Source organism: Orussus abietinus, unplaced genomic scaffold (genome assembly GCF_000612105.2).
Source record: "Orussus abietinus isolate OABI.00-Male unplaced genomic scaffold, Oabi_2.0 scaffold547, whole genome shotgun sequence".
In the NCBI taxonomy this organism is placed as follows: Eukaryota; Metazoa; Arthropoda; class Insecta; order Hymenoptera; family Orussidae; genus Orussus; species Orussus abietinus.
In genome coordinates, this window is record NW_019394707.1 from 12,452 (window position 1) to 26,540 (window position 14,089).

The window sequence follows — 14,089 nt, forward strand, 5'->3', positions numbered from 1 at the left end:
ATATTGTGTATTGTACCAAATGGCGTACTCCACCTGTCGTTTTCGTACAATAATTATAAAGAAATCAAAGTAAAACTCCAGAAATCCTCTGGATTCGTGCTTTCTGGGGCCCTAATTGACTGCAGAGGGACCCCTTGCGCCATCTGTGATTTCCAATTGAATTAAATTTTCACTCCGAGACCTCGCATTACCATCATTTTAGCATAGAAGCGCATACAACACTTTTTTTGCCTTTACCCCGTTCAAATGCGAGTTTATCGATTAGTAGAGTGTTCTAAATTGTCGTAAAATTGTCCTGACCCTTTCGATTCACATATCAGAGCCTTCGATAATTGTATATCGATCGAAATATGAAAGCTCGACGCCATTTTGGTTCTGGTCTGGGCTGAGTTAAAAAATGTTGTTAAAAAATCCAAATTTTGAATGTGTCAGGACAATTCTTAGATGATCAGGAGTGATGTGTCAAAGTTTCCGACAGTTTGGTCTAATACCCTTAAAAAAAAGTGTTGTAGTCGAATCGACTGATTGGAAGGGTGTTTCACTTCACCTTAAGTTTTACATTTAAAATAAGTAATAAAGATCAGATGAAATATGCCACTGTAAGGAGCTCAGGTTTTTTATTGGATATTGCCTTGTAGGAAGTTATTGCGACATTTTCGTTAGCATAAACCTTGATAATGTCCTTGATGAATTCATGCCTCAGCCAGATTAGATGAAGCTGTCTGGAACTTCAAGTATACAAATTTCACTTGACCAAATTACATGCTAATGTAGATAAGAAATTTTAAATCACAATTTAGTACAGCATTGATTGTCTTATTTTTTAATGAAAGTTATTCGATACGCGTAATTGTTATATCATTGAAAACAATGGCATTAACTAGAAAATATATTATTCTAAAGAATGGATTTCAGATGGCCTACTAAAAACAACAAAAAAATCCGCCAGTAGATCTAGTGTTAATTAGTTATTAATACATTATGACATTTTTTGTATAGGTATTTGAATTCAATATGGTGCTAAGGATTTTGGTAGGATTAATGATAACGCTTCAATGTGTTGTTGGTAACATGGTAATAGCCGATTTAACTAGGGACTTCTTCATGGAAAAAAACATACACGAGATCGTTGTCTTTGCTTGCTGGAAGTATGTTGGTACGTAGTAAAATATTCGTAAGATTTTATGTTTAATTTAATTTTATATGACTACCATCACGAAGTCTATTATTGCAACCAGATAGGTTGACCATTTCCCGAGCATTGATGTCTCTCGATACGAAAGTTGCATACCTTCCAATTTCCAAGGATCTCCCCATGAAGAGCATCCTTGCAGTGAATTACTACAGGATTGGCGTTGTTCTTGACCTGGATTGTCCTCGAAGTGAAATTGTCCTTAAGCAGGTAAACTGAATGTCAATCATTTACATAAGCGTTCTATTAGTTCTTAAATTTTCATAAATGAAAGACATTAAAAATATGTTAAAGAAGTGATTCAAGTGGCATATACAATCCAGTACTTTAACCGGATATATTTGCGACTGACTTGAATATGAAAAGAATTATTCTATCCTATAAGAAACGAAGATTATTCGTGTTTGAAACACATTTTCTCATCAATTTCGAAGAATAATGGTATTTATAAAATATAACAGTCTTCTGACCGCTTTTAGGGGCGACCGTAATGAATAACCTACCTATATTTTCAAACAGAAATAGTAAACTATTTTTGAACCCGCTTAAAACTTTTGCTAAGAGAATTTATTCGTGGCGCCCACTCTTAGAGCTGAAGAGAATTACTCACTGAACACCAAACCTAACAGTTACGTAATTTAAAATCGAATCAAAAACACCTTCTTCAGGTGTAAAAAAACTTCGCCAAATATATATATGTGCCCGTCACTAGTACTTTCTGTTATAATCTCGGTTACATTATGTTAATACGGTCACGAAACAACTGAAATCAATTATAATGCACCAAATACGAATAATCTTTCTTCTTTCAGTTCTTTTATTAGCTAAAGAAAAAATACACAGATCTTTTATTAGCTACAGAATGAATACACAGAATTTATATTTTTTAAACATTTTTGGCGAGCCGCTTAATAATATTTATGGTTTCTGAGAGCATTTTAGGCTTTATGCTATTACAGTACATTGAATGAAGCGGACAGACAATGATATGAACGCTAGTAATGTTGCATATTTGGTGAGATTGACGTAATAATAAAGTCTCAATACCTTTGAGGCTATTTATTGATATATTATTTCTTCTACCCTCTCGAAACTCTACCGAGTTTCTTAATAACAAATAACATAACGTTTGTTACAATGTAATAACCTAACAGTTACGTAACATAGAGCTAACCAGTTACATGACATTTGTTACAATGCAGTAACTTAACGGTTTTGTAACATGGAGCTAACAGATTACATAACATTTGTTACAATGCAGTAACTTAACGGTTTTGTAACATGGAGCTAACAGATTACATAACATTTGTTACTATCATATCTATATAAATGTAGCATAACTTTGTTACTCTCATCTTACATTATGTTCCTGTCCTGATATTACTGTGTATATGCAGCACATATTTGTAACAAAACAGAACTACGTTGGTGCAAACTGTCCTTTATTTTATTACATCATCGTCATCGTCATTGTCTAAATTCATTGTCATTTGTCATAAGATTAATATATGTCATATTTTGTTTACTACTCGTATGAAAAAATGTGACTTTAATTCATACGCGCATATACATTATGAGTCATTGTTTGCTAGTCGAGTGACATCCTAATTGTCTTTAAGTAAAATCAGATAGTTTATCGTTACATAATTCCATTGAAAGTCTGATTTGTCGTTTAATATCTAACTATTGTCAAGTACCAAAAAATAATTAAAAATAAAAAATTATTAATTTTAGATAAAATTGCGTCATCTTTTACCCTTTCGATTCTCATATCAGAGCCTTCGATAATTGTATATCGATCGAAATATGAGAGCTCGACGCCATTTTGGTTCTGGTCTGGGCTGAGTTATAAAATTTGGTTGAAAAATCAAAATTTTGAATGTGTCAGGACAATTCTTAGATGATCAGGAGTGATGTGTCAAAGTTTCGAACAGTTTGGTCCAATACCCTTAAAAAAAGTATCTTATTCGAAACGACTGATTTGAGGGGTGTTTTNTTATAACATTAATATAACATGTTACATAACATGTTACCTTACCGAGTGGGAAATAATAACTAACATCTAACTTCCATGTTACTTTTATACTACATAACGTGTTAGTTTCGAAAACGTAACATTTACCCAACAGTTATATAACAGTGTTCATTGGGTATGTTCTCTACTCGCTAATTACCACGGATTGTACTCCAAGACAGCTCTCATACTACGGAACTACTCAATCCAGATCACAATTAAGATGGACATGCATTATGCGATGGTCATAAGAGGTCTGATATATGACCACTCTGAAGCGCCATCGCTTATAAACTGTCTCCGCAATGTGATCATTTGAAAACAAAAACAAATTAGGAGGCAGAACAATGATGCTCTTACTTACGTTTAACCAGTTAGCTGAAATTGACGAGTATACTTGTCTGCGTGAAAATGAGTGATTATTGGCTATTTAAATTATAATTTTAGTGAAAACTAAATTGTAGTCGAAAATTTCAAAATGTTAAAAATATTTGGAGGCCAAGAAGAAATAAAACGAACGAATAAAATATATAAATATTTGTTATGAAAAAACGTTGTGCAGGGTGAAAAAAGTAGTTGTTTCTCCTTTCTAATTGAACCCACCTGGGATTCATGTTTTGTTTTAGCCTAGGCTAGTTAAATTATAATTTTAGTGAAAACTAAATTGTATTCGAAAATTTCAAAATGTTAAAAATATTTAGAGGCCAAGAAGAAATAAAACGAACGAATAAAATATATAAATATTTATTATGAAAAAACGTTGTGCAAGGTGAAAAAAGTAGTTGTTTCTCCTTTTGTAATTGAACCCACCTGGGATTCATGTTTTGTTTTAGCCTAGGCTATTTAAATTATAATTTTAGTGAAAACTAAATTGTATTCGTAAATTTCAAAATGTTCAATACATTTAGAGGCCAAGAAGCAATAAAACGAACGAATAAAATGTATAAATATTTATTATGAAAAAGCTTTGTGCAGGGTGAACAAAGTAGTTGTTTCTCCTTTCTAAGTAAACCCACCTGGGATTCATGTTTTGTTTTAGCCTAGGCTAGTATTGGCTCGCCAGTCAATAAAAAATATGATCCTGCTTAGTCCTCATTATACAAACGTCTCGTTAGACCATATAACTTGCTCTATCCTATTGTGGTTTATTATTGGCGCTTGACGTCCGTTTTAATGCATACGAAACTAGGAAATGTAGCACCACGTTGACAGATCTATGTGCATAATAAAAAAATGTATCCTTGCAAGCAGAGTTCTGAGTTAGATAACTCACATTGGGTCGACGGGTTTTTCTTGTTTCGCACTATCATACGACATGTCTAGTCAAACAGTCAGTGCACATTAAAAAAAAACCATGGAAAATTAACACGTATAAACTTCTTAATGAAGTAAATTGAAGCCACAATTGCATCATATCTTATTCAGACTGTAACATCAACACGAACTCGAACAACTAAAATTGACGCTACACGTGAATCGGGAAAATTTTCTCGATTATATACCAAACATATCATCAAAAAGTATCCCACACGAAGATGCTTATGTTGTTTCAAAAATAAGATTTGAAAAGAATGTAGATATTGGTGTTCGACTTGCAAAGTACCGCTATGTATTGTACCTTGCTTTCGTCAATATCACTCCCCAACAGAAAATTGAATTTCGAGATTTTGTAACAATTTTTCTTGTTTTTTCTTTTTTTATGCAAAGTATATATGTTTATGCTAAGTAAACAAATGCATATTAGGAATAAAATTATTAGTTTTACAAAAAAAATGTATTTTTAATTCAATATTTCAACAGCAACACTTACTCTGTACTTGACGAGTACACTCGTCATTGTTTCATTTTTCGCGACACTTTTAGGTGCACACTTTGAAAAAGGGTTAGCTCAGCTGGCTGGTTAAGGTGAAGTGAAATATCCTTCAAATCAGTCGATTCGAATACAACACTTTTTTTTAAGGGTATTAGACCAAACTGTCCGAAACTTTGACACGTCACTCCTGATCATCTAAGAATTGTCCTGACACATTGAAAATTTGGATTTTTCAAAAGAATTTTTTAACTCAGTCCAGACAAGAACCAAAATGGCGTCGAGCTCTGATATTTCGATCAATATACAATTATCGAAGGCTCTGATATGAGAATCGAAAGGGTCAGGACAATTTTACGACAATTTAGAACACTCTGGTAATCGATAAACTCGCATTTGAACGGGATAAAGGCAAAAAAAGTGTTGTATGCGCTTCTTTGCTAAAACGATGGGAATACGAGGTCTCGGAGTGAAAATTTAATTGATCTGGAAATCACAGATGGCGCAGGGGGTCCCTCTGCAGTCAATTAGGGCCCCAGAAGGCATGAATCCAGAGGATTTCTGGAGTTTTACTTCGATTTCTTTATAATTATTGTACGAAAACGACAGGTGGAATATGCCATTTGGTACAATACACAATATAATTCGACCCAGCTGTCAATATAAAAACGAACGTCGGCAACGTAGGCATTTAGAAAAATCTTCTTTATCGACGTTGATCGAGTTCCTCTTCACCTTAAAAACGTCATGGAATTTAGACTACACGAATGATTATTATAGAAAGAAATTTAATTCATATCAGATTAATTTTACAGTTTTCAGAAGCGAAGCTGCCTTACAATGAATCCTACTTTTGGCTCTTCGTCACTAATGATTCAACACCTCCGGTACAATGTCTGGAGAAACTCCCATTGACCATTGCAACAGAACTGACGGTGGCAACTCGAAATTATAATTCATACATTCTCCATGATGTCTACAATCCGAGTTATAGACACGGTGGCCAACTAAATGTTACAAAAATGGGTTATTGGAGTCCCTCTCGCGGTTTAACCGTTGAACTAACTCAATACAAATATAAGCGACGTGGTAACTTACATGGAATGTATATAAACTTTTCAATTGCGGTAGGTCCTTTCAAGCAAAATTCACGAAAAGTATCATAATATGATTCATATAATTAGAATGCACTTTTCATCATCGAAGTTTCCCAACTGCTCTTTGTAAATGATGTTATGTGTACTTATTTATTAATTTGTAATCGCAGCGAATTTGTTAAATTAAATTATTAATGGCGTTGCTGACATATAGAGGAAACTTTATGAAAAAATAACGTGTCAAACAGTGAGAAGTACATTTTAAGACTCAGTTTTTGCGTTCAGTTATGACATGATTAATGGTTTAATTGATTCATAATTTTCTGATTCTAGTTGGCGTACCCTCCTGTACCAGATTTAATGACGTACCTCACTATACCTACCAATCCTCATTTGGATACTATGCATCGTTTCCACTTCAACCTGATCTTGCAGCTGAGGGACTACTACAACTTCACGTACATATCCATGCCTTTCATATACTTATTCTAATTTATTTATCCAAAATTGTGTCAAATATTTACCCTTCTGCTCTCAGATGACGAAGGTACCAATATGGCGGCAATTTAAGTTAATGATCCATGCGAGCCCAAACAAAATTCAGTATTCACACTTTTTTAATTAATGATCTTATAGGATAAACATTGCAAATGCCTTCTGGTCCTTTGTAGTACCTGTTAGTGATACTCATGTTGGTAAATATTTGATGCTCTTTATGAAATTGTGATTCGTTTTAAGAAATAATAAAAGTGTAACTTGTCTTAAAAGCGTTTCAAATGAGGAGGTTGCGCATAAATGGTTTTTCATTTCTTGAAAGCATGAACTTGATGAGAGCATCGACGTGGGGGTACAAGGTGAACGGGACTTTTAATGGCATTCTTAAAGATATGGTAGATGGTATTGTCGATGTAGGAGCAACTCCATTCATGTTCAAGATAGAAAGGATAGACGTCGCAGAGTACACTGTTCAGGCTTGGGTAGCTCGGTGAGATTTATTAAAATTTGAATAATGGCTAAGGGGCTCAAAACATAATTAAGGTGAGGTGAAACACCCTTCAAATCAGTCGATTTGAATACAACACTTTTTTTAAAGGGTATTGGACCAAACCGTCCGAAACTTTGATACATGACTCATGATCATCTAAGAATTGTCCTGACACATTGATATTTGGATTTTTCAACAAAATTTTTTAACTCAGCCCAGACCAGAACCAAAATGGCGTCGAGCTCTCATATTTTGATCGATATACTATTATCGAAGGCTCTGATATGAGAATCGAAAGGGTCAGGACAATTTTACGACAACTTAGAACACTCTGGTAATCGATAAACTCGCATTTGAACGGGATAAAGGCAAAAAAAGTGTTGTATGCGCTTCTATGCCAAAACGATGGTAATATGAGGTCTCGGAGTGAAGATTTAATTGATCTGGAAATCACAGATGGCGCAGGGGGTCCCTCTGCAGTCAATTAGGGCCCCAGAAAGCATGAATCCAGAGGATTTCTGGAGTTTTACTTCGATTTCTTTATAATTACTGTACGAAAACGAAAGGTGGAGTATGCCATTTGGTACAATACCTAATATAATTCGACACAGCTGTCGATATAAAATCGAACGTCGGCAACGTAGGCATTTAGAAAAATCTTTTTTATCGACGTCGACCAAGTTCCTCGGCGTGTTTCACTTCACCTTAAGTACCGCTTACTTCCGCTGTAAACAGAATGATACTAATGAATGTATAAGTAGAAGTAATGTTACAAGCAGTAATTAATACTTTTATATTCTTACGATTCAGCGGTTCCTTCTTTTTCCGACATCCCCAAAGGAGTGAAGATGGTGTCGGGTTTCTAAAACCCTTTAAATCAGAAGTATGGTGGTTCATTTTAGGAGTCGGACTTATTTATTGGCTATTTTTATTATTAACAGTTCGTCTGGAACTGCACTTAACAGAAAGAAAATTGGAATGCACTTTGGATTCTCACCCAGCGTCCGAGTCGTGGCTCATTACGACTGCTGCGATAACGCAACAAGGTATTACTATTTAATTGGTTCACTTTACTTTTTACCTAATCGAATATTGTCGATGCTCATGCATAACGCAACAAGGTAGTACTATTTAATTAGTTGACTTTACTCTTTACCTAATCGAATATTTTTGGTGCTCATGCATCTCTTTAAACAGGTCTGAGTGACGGTCCTCGATTTTATTCCGGCCGTATCGTTTTTATCTTCCTCTTCCTTTGGGGTCTTTTGCTTTTCCAATTTTATTCCGCAAGCGTGGTTGGTTCGCTTCTTGCTGAAGCGCCACGTTTCATTGTTACTCTGCAGGATCTTTCTGATAGTAGTCTCCAACTTGGTGTCGAGGACATCGGCTACAACTATGATTTCTTTCGAGTAGGTTAAACTATGAATTAATTTCAATCAACTTTCCGATCAGGTTTTAAGCGTACAATTTTTTCTAGACAACAACTGATCCGGTAGCTTTAGAAATTTATCACAAAAAAATAGAAGCAAATAAGAAGAGGAAGAATAATGCCTTTTACACGATAAATGAGGGACTTCGCAAAGTTCAAGAGGGCGGTTTTGCGTTTCATGCCGATACAGCATCGGCTTATAAAATTATAGAGGTAAATATATTGAAAAAATATTTCAACGGAAATATCCTGTGGAAATGTTAGTAATTTGTTTTCGTTCTTTGAAGGCCACTTTTTCGGAACAAGAAATATGCGAATTGTCAGAAATCCCATTATTTCCGATTCAACATACTGCGACCCTTACCAGCAAGCATTCGCCATTTAAGAAAATGGTTACATACGGGTTCGTGTACATCGATCTTTTTATCTTAATTACTCAATTATTCCTATGCTTTATCATATATATTTTTTTAATTAATTGAATTGCACATGTTGGTAGAATGAGACAAATAGTCGAACGCGGAATGTCAAATCGTTTAAGGAGACATTGGTACCACAGAAAACCAGAATGTCCGGAAAGTCATAGTTCCACCCCTGTCCCGGTACCTTTGGAAGAGTTCAGTCCAGCAATAATATTTTTGCTCATAGGAACAATATTGGCATTGGCAATTATGTTTGCCGAGAGTCAAATTGAACGTCAAAAGGGTAAAAATTGCATAAAGTCCATATTAACAACTATGAATTAATATTAATAATTAACAATGCTAGTTTTGAGTGTGACCTAAGAAATATCCTACCCGGATGAACATAATATATAATATACGTGTATAGAATATATTCATATCTACGGAGTGTTTGAATCTATCATAAGGAAGTTTATGCAACATTATATGTTCAAGGAATATCAATGGTATTGTGTAGACTTTAGATGGTTAATGTTGTATTATCAAGAAACTCGGTAGAGTTTTGCATCAAATACTTTAAAAATCATGCGCTAATGGCATTAAATATTCAACGCCAAAGTTCGGTACTTCAGTTTAATAAATATTTATTTCTCAATTCAAAGAACTTATCATAGATCCATGTTTGACATAATGAAAATACGTTCCGTTTTGTAGAGCTTGTAATTTTTTCAGATTTTTCCACGTCATTCGCTATACGCTAACCTGGAAATATGTTCTGTATGTTGTGTGTATATTGAGGGATGGAAAATTTACCTTCCACAGCCCTATAATATACATACATTTTATGTATGCAAATAGACAACAGTTTACCCTCATGTTCGGTATACTTATTTTACACGTCACTTGAGCATGCACATTTTCACCGATTAAATACGTTCAGTAAACATATAATATATCTCTATTTACCAGGCACTTGTATCTGCAGTATTACACATGGAAGACATCCAATATATGTATGTTGAATGCATGTTAACGAAAGGAAAATTAACCAGTCATCGACGTAAAATATACATAATTTGACTCACATGTTTGGTATACGTATTATACACGTTATTAGAGCATCCACATTTTCACCAATTAAATACGTTTAGTGCACGTATCCCTATTTAAGAGGTATTTGTATGTGAAGGATTACACATCCAAAAGACATTTAATATGTGTAAGCTGCGCGTATATTAAGGAAATGAACATTAATTTGCCGGATACGTATGACATATATACATCATGAGACTCGGTCGTGTCTCGTTGCCAAATACTGGAAAGGAAATTTGTCGTACGGGCGAGCTCGACCGAAGTCTCTTTACCCCTACCAATTCGCAGTCCATACGCCCAGTGAACACTGTTATATAACTGTTGGGTAAATGTTACGTTTTCGAAACTAACATGTTATGTAGCATGGAAAAGTAGCAAAAGTAACATGGAAGTTAGATGTTAGTTATTATTTCTCACTAAGTAATGTAACATGTTATATAACATGTTATATCAATGTTACATTAATGTTATAATTTCAGTTACCTTAAAATAATATTAATTTTTCATCCATTTAATAAAAAAGATCACGCAATTTTATCCAAAATTATATAATTTTTTATTTTTAATTATTTCTTGGTACTTTACAATAGTTAGATATTAAATGACAAATCAGACTTTCAATGAAATTATGTAATGATAAACTATCTGATTTTACTTAAAGACAATTAGGATTTCATTCGACTAGCAAACAATGACTAATAATGTATATGCGCGTATGAATTAAAGTCACATTTTTTCATACGAGTAGTAAACAAAACATGACATATATTAATCTTATGACATTTGACGATGAATTATGACAATGACGATGACGATGATGTAATAAAATAAATAATAGCACCAATGTAGTTCCGTTTTGTTCCAAATATGTGCTCCATATACACAGTAATATCGGGACAGGAACATAATGTAAGATTGAGAGTAACAAGGTTATGCTACATTTATATAGATATGATAGTAACAAATGTTATGTAACCTGTTAGCTCCATGTTAGATGACCGTTAAGTTACTGCATTGTAACAAATGTCATGTAACTAGTTAGCTCTATGTTACGTACCTGTTAGGTTATTACATTATAACAAACGTTATGTTATTTGTTAGTTTTAAATTACGTAACTGTTAGGTTTGGTGTTCAGTGGGCGGTTGGTGTAGGCAGCCTACAAGGCGATTCTCCGCCCTCGGCTATTAAACCGCAATATCTAATTAACAAATTCTTCAACACTTATGTATCAAGAGTGTTTCTTAATAAGGATATTCTAAGAATTACATTCACCTTTAATTCAAGCGATTTACATTTTTATTCCCGGAGATATTCAAAGACATCAATGTCACCAAGTACGCCGAGATTTCAGTTTTTTTGGTATCGCCGTTTTTCGCATGTACGTCTCCAATTTTCCTCGCTAGGCGGCGCCACCTTCTTCCTTTTCTCTGTATAGCGGAACAGCTGTCACATATAGAGTTCGAAAATTCTCGGTAACATTAAATTGGAGAAGGTAACTGTGAAACATACCGTAAGTTACCGGGAACATTAAGAATTTAAGAAAACATTAAATTTGTAATTTATACTTTAGGTTTCTTCGTTTAAATAACTTTTTTTTTTCCAACCAACTTCAAAGTTCAACCTAAAGAGTAATAATTACTATTAGAAAATATTGATTATAGGGTCGTATTTAGCTCCAGCCAAAAATATTCACGTATGTACAACTTCACGGAAAATGCCATGCCATTTGTTTCAAAGAAACTGATATTTTATTCTGCGACAAAGCGAATGGGAGGTTTTGATTGGCTACGAAGAACGTACAACGGAAATTCCCCTCTACGATGTTTCTCTATAGCTAATTGAAACCTCTCGTTCGCTCTGTTGAAAAATTCAAATTCTCATAATTTCTCGATAAAAAAGGCTTTGGCGAAATTACCGATAAGTTACCGGGAATTTCTCTTCGTTTCTGACGTAACTTACTGGATTTAGAACTCTAGTCACATACGGGCCAAGTGTGTTGAGGTTAGGAGTATGAGGTTACAGTGTCGAGTGTTGTGCATATTTTGAAGTTTCAAAATATAAATTAATTTATAATTATCGTCCAGACCACGAGATGAAGCCGACTTAACACGCAATTGGTCGTCAACGAATTTAGGTAAGTTCTCAGAGTTTATGCATATTTTTATTAATCATGAACGTTTTCTTTCATTATGTTACAAAGCTTTGTAAAACCTTATTTTGTTACAGAGAAATCTAAGTGATGAACGACAAAAAGATGCTTGATGTCTTATGGATAATATCATCCGATATAATTTATGTAATCTTCACCATCATCGGTGATTCATAATAACGTAAGTAAGGTCAGAGGAAAGAAATCCTTCATTTACGAAATTAAATATATCTGAGTTCTTAGTACATTGTATTAACAAAGGAATCAGGTAATAATTATGATAAAAGTCCATACGGTACAAACTAAATATTTAATCCTAAATCAGAAATGAATAATCGATCATCATTGACTCGTCAATGTAAATATTACTCATCATTAACAAAATTGTTTTAGCAAATATGTAATTTACTGTTGACATCATTCATAATGCTTTTAACAAATTTTAATAAAATGATCCAGTTTATAAAGATATTTGTGTATCCACTATCCCACTGAACACCAAACCTAACAGTTACGTTACTTAAAACTAACAAATAACATAACGTTTGTTACAATGTAATAACCAAACAGTTACGTAACTTAGAGCTAACCAGTTACATGACATTTGTTACAATGCAGTAACTTAACGGTTATGGAACATGGAACTAACAGGTTACATAACATTTGTTACTATCATATCTATATAAACGTAGCATAACTTTGTTACTCTCATCTTACATTATGTTACTGTCCTGATATTACTGTGTATATGCAGCACATATTTGTAACAAAACAGAATTACATTGGGGCTGTCATTTATTTTATTACATCATCATCATCGTCATTGTCATAATTCATCGTCAAATGTCATAAGATTAGTATATGTCATATTTTGTTTACTACTCGTATGAAAAATGTGACTTTAACTCATACACGCATATACATTATCAGTCATTGTTTGCTAGCCGAATGAAATCCTAATTGTCTTTAAGTACAATTAAATAGTTTATCATTCACATAATTTCATTTACAGTCTGATTTATTATATAATACCTAACTATTGCCAAGTGCCACGAAATAATAAAAAATTATATATTTTTTGATAAAATTGCTCCATTTTTTTAACTTAAATGTATGAAACATTAATATGATATGTTACATAACATGTTACCGTACCGAGTGGGAAATAAGAACTAATATCTAATTTGCATGTTACTTTTATGCTACATAACATGTTAGTTTCAAAAACGTAACATTTACCCAACAGTTATATAACAGTGTTCAGTGGGATATAAATCAGCATACCTTATGCATTACTTAAATTATTTTACTGTCTTACAGTTACCAAGAATGAAACAGCGGACAGAAATACAATGTGCTATCTAACACATTTAGGCCCATGGAGGATCGCAGGGTATTTGGAGTATTAAGTGGCTGATGGCAATGTTGAATGGGTGAATATAATTTTCTGTTGATATCACCAAGAGACGTGGTAGCGTCTCAGACAAGTTTATTGGCATCGATTGTACATGGACGTCGTCTTAGCGCTACTCTCTTTTACTCTAAACATCGTTTAATCGGGCATTTAATTTTTCTTTAAACACCTAGTATTTTCGTCATGAAACTTTACAGAATTCTTGGCATACATGGGTTTCATTGTTCATTTCCTCTCTTTCATTAAAGATGAAAATCGTTGTAACCCATAAGTCCGTTCAGGAGTTATGTTGATTTGAAATTTCCAGTCATGTCAGATTAATACATTTTATCACCGATGTCGTCGTCGTCTCCTTCACGTACGAACCTACACTAGAGAAAAACCCTCACTCATGAGATGACACATACAAAGCCTGTATGCTCTCAAGCCGGGTTTTCAAGGCATTGCTAGTTCAGAAGTGAGGAAGACGGAAGGTCAGGATGTCATGAGACTGGGCCTTGAA

General features: G+C 33.9%; 1 protein-coding gene across 1 annotated transcript in view; it reads left to right on the plus strand.

Annotated features, from left to right (window-relative positions):
- The first annotated feature begins 1,080 nt into the window (after positions 1–1,080).
- LOC105695885 (glutamate receptor ionotropic, kainate 5) overlaps positions 1,081–14,089 on the plus strand; it is a 29,144-nt gene continuing 16,135 nt past the window's right edge. Inside the window, exons 1-11 of the mRNA XM_012417892.2 lie at positions 1,081–1,156; positions 1,239–1,402; positions 5,832–6,143; positions 6,447–6,571; positions 6,931–7,098; positions 7,909–8,144; positions 8,296–8,507; positions 8,576–8,740; positions 8,815–8,930; positions 9,027–9,232; positions 13,494–13,606. Coding sequence (XP_012273315.2) covers positions 1,105–1,156; positions 1,239–1,402; positions 5,832–6,143; positions 6,447–6,571; positions 6,931–7,098; positions 7,909–8,144; positions 8,296–8,507; positions 8,576–8,740; positions 8,815–8,930; positions 9,027–9,232; positions 13,494–13,582 — 1,845 coding nt within the window. The 5' untranslated portion in view covers positions 1,081–1,104 and the 3' untranslated portion in view covers positions 13,583–13,606. The remainder of the gene's footprint in view (positions 1,157–1,238; positions 1,403–5,831; positions 6,144–6,446; positions 6,572–6,930; positions 7,099–7,908; positions 8,145–8,295; positions 8,508–8,575; positions 8,741–8,814; positions 8,931–9,026; positions 9,233–13,493; positions 13,607–14,089) is intronic.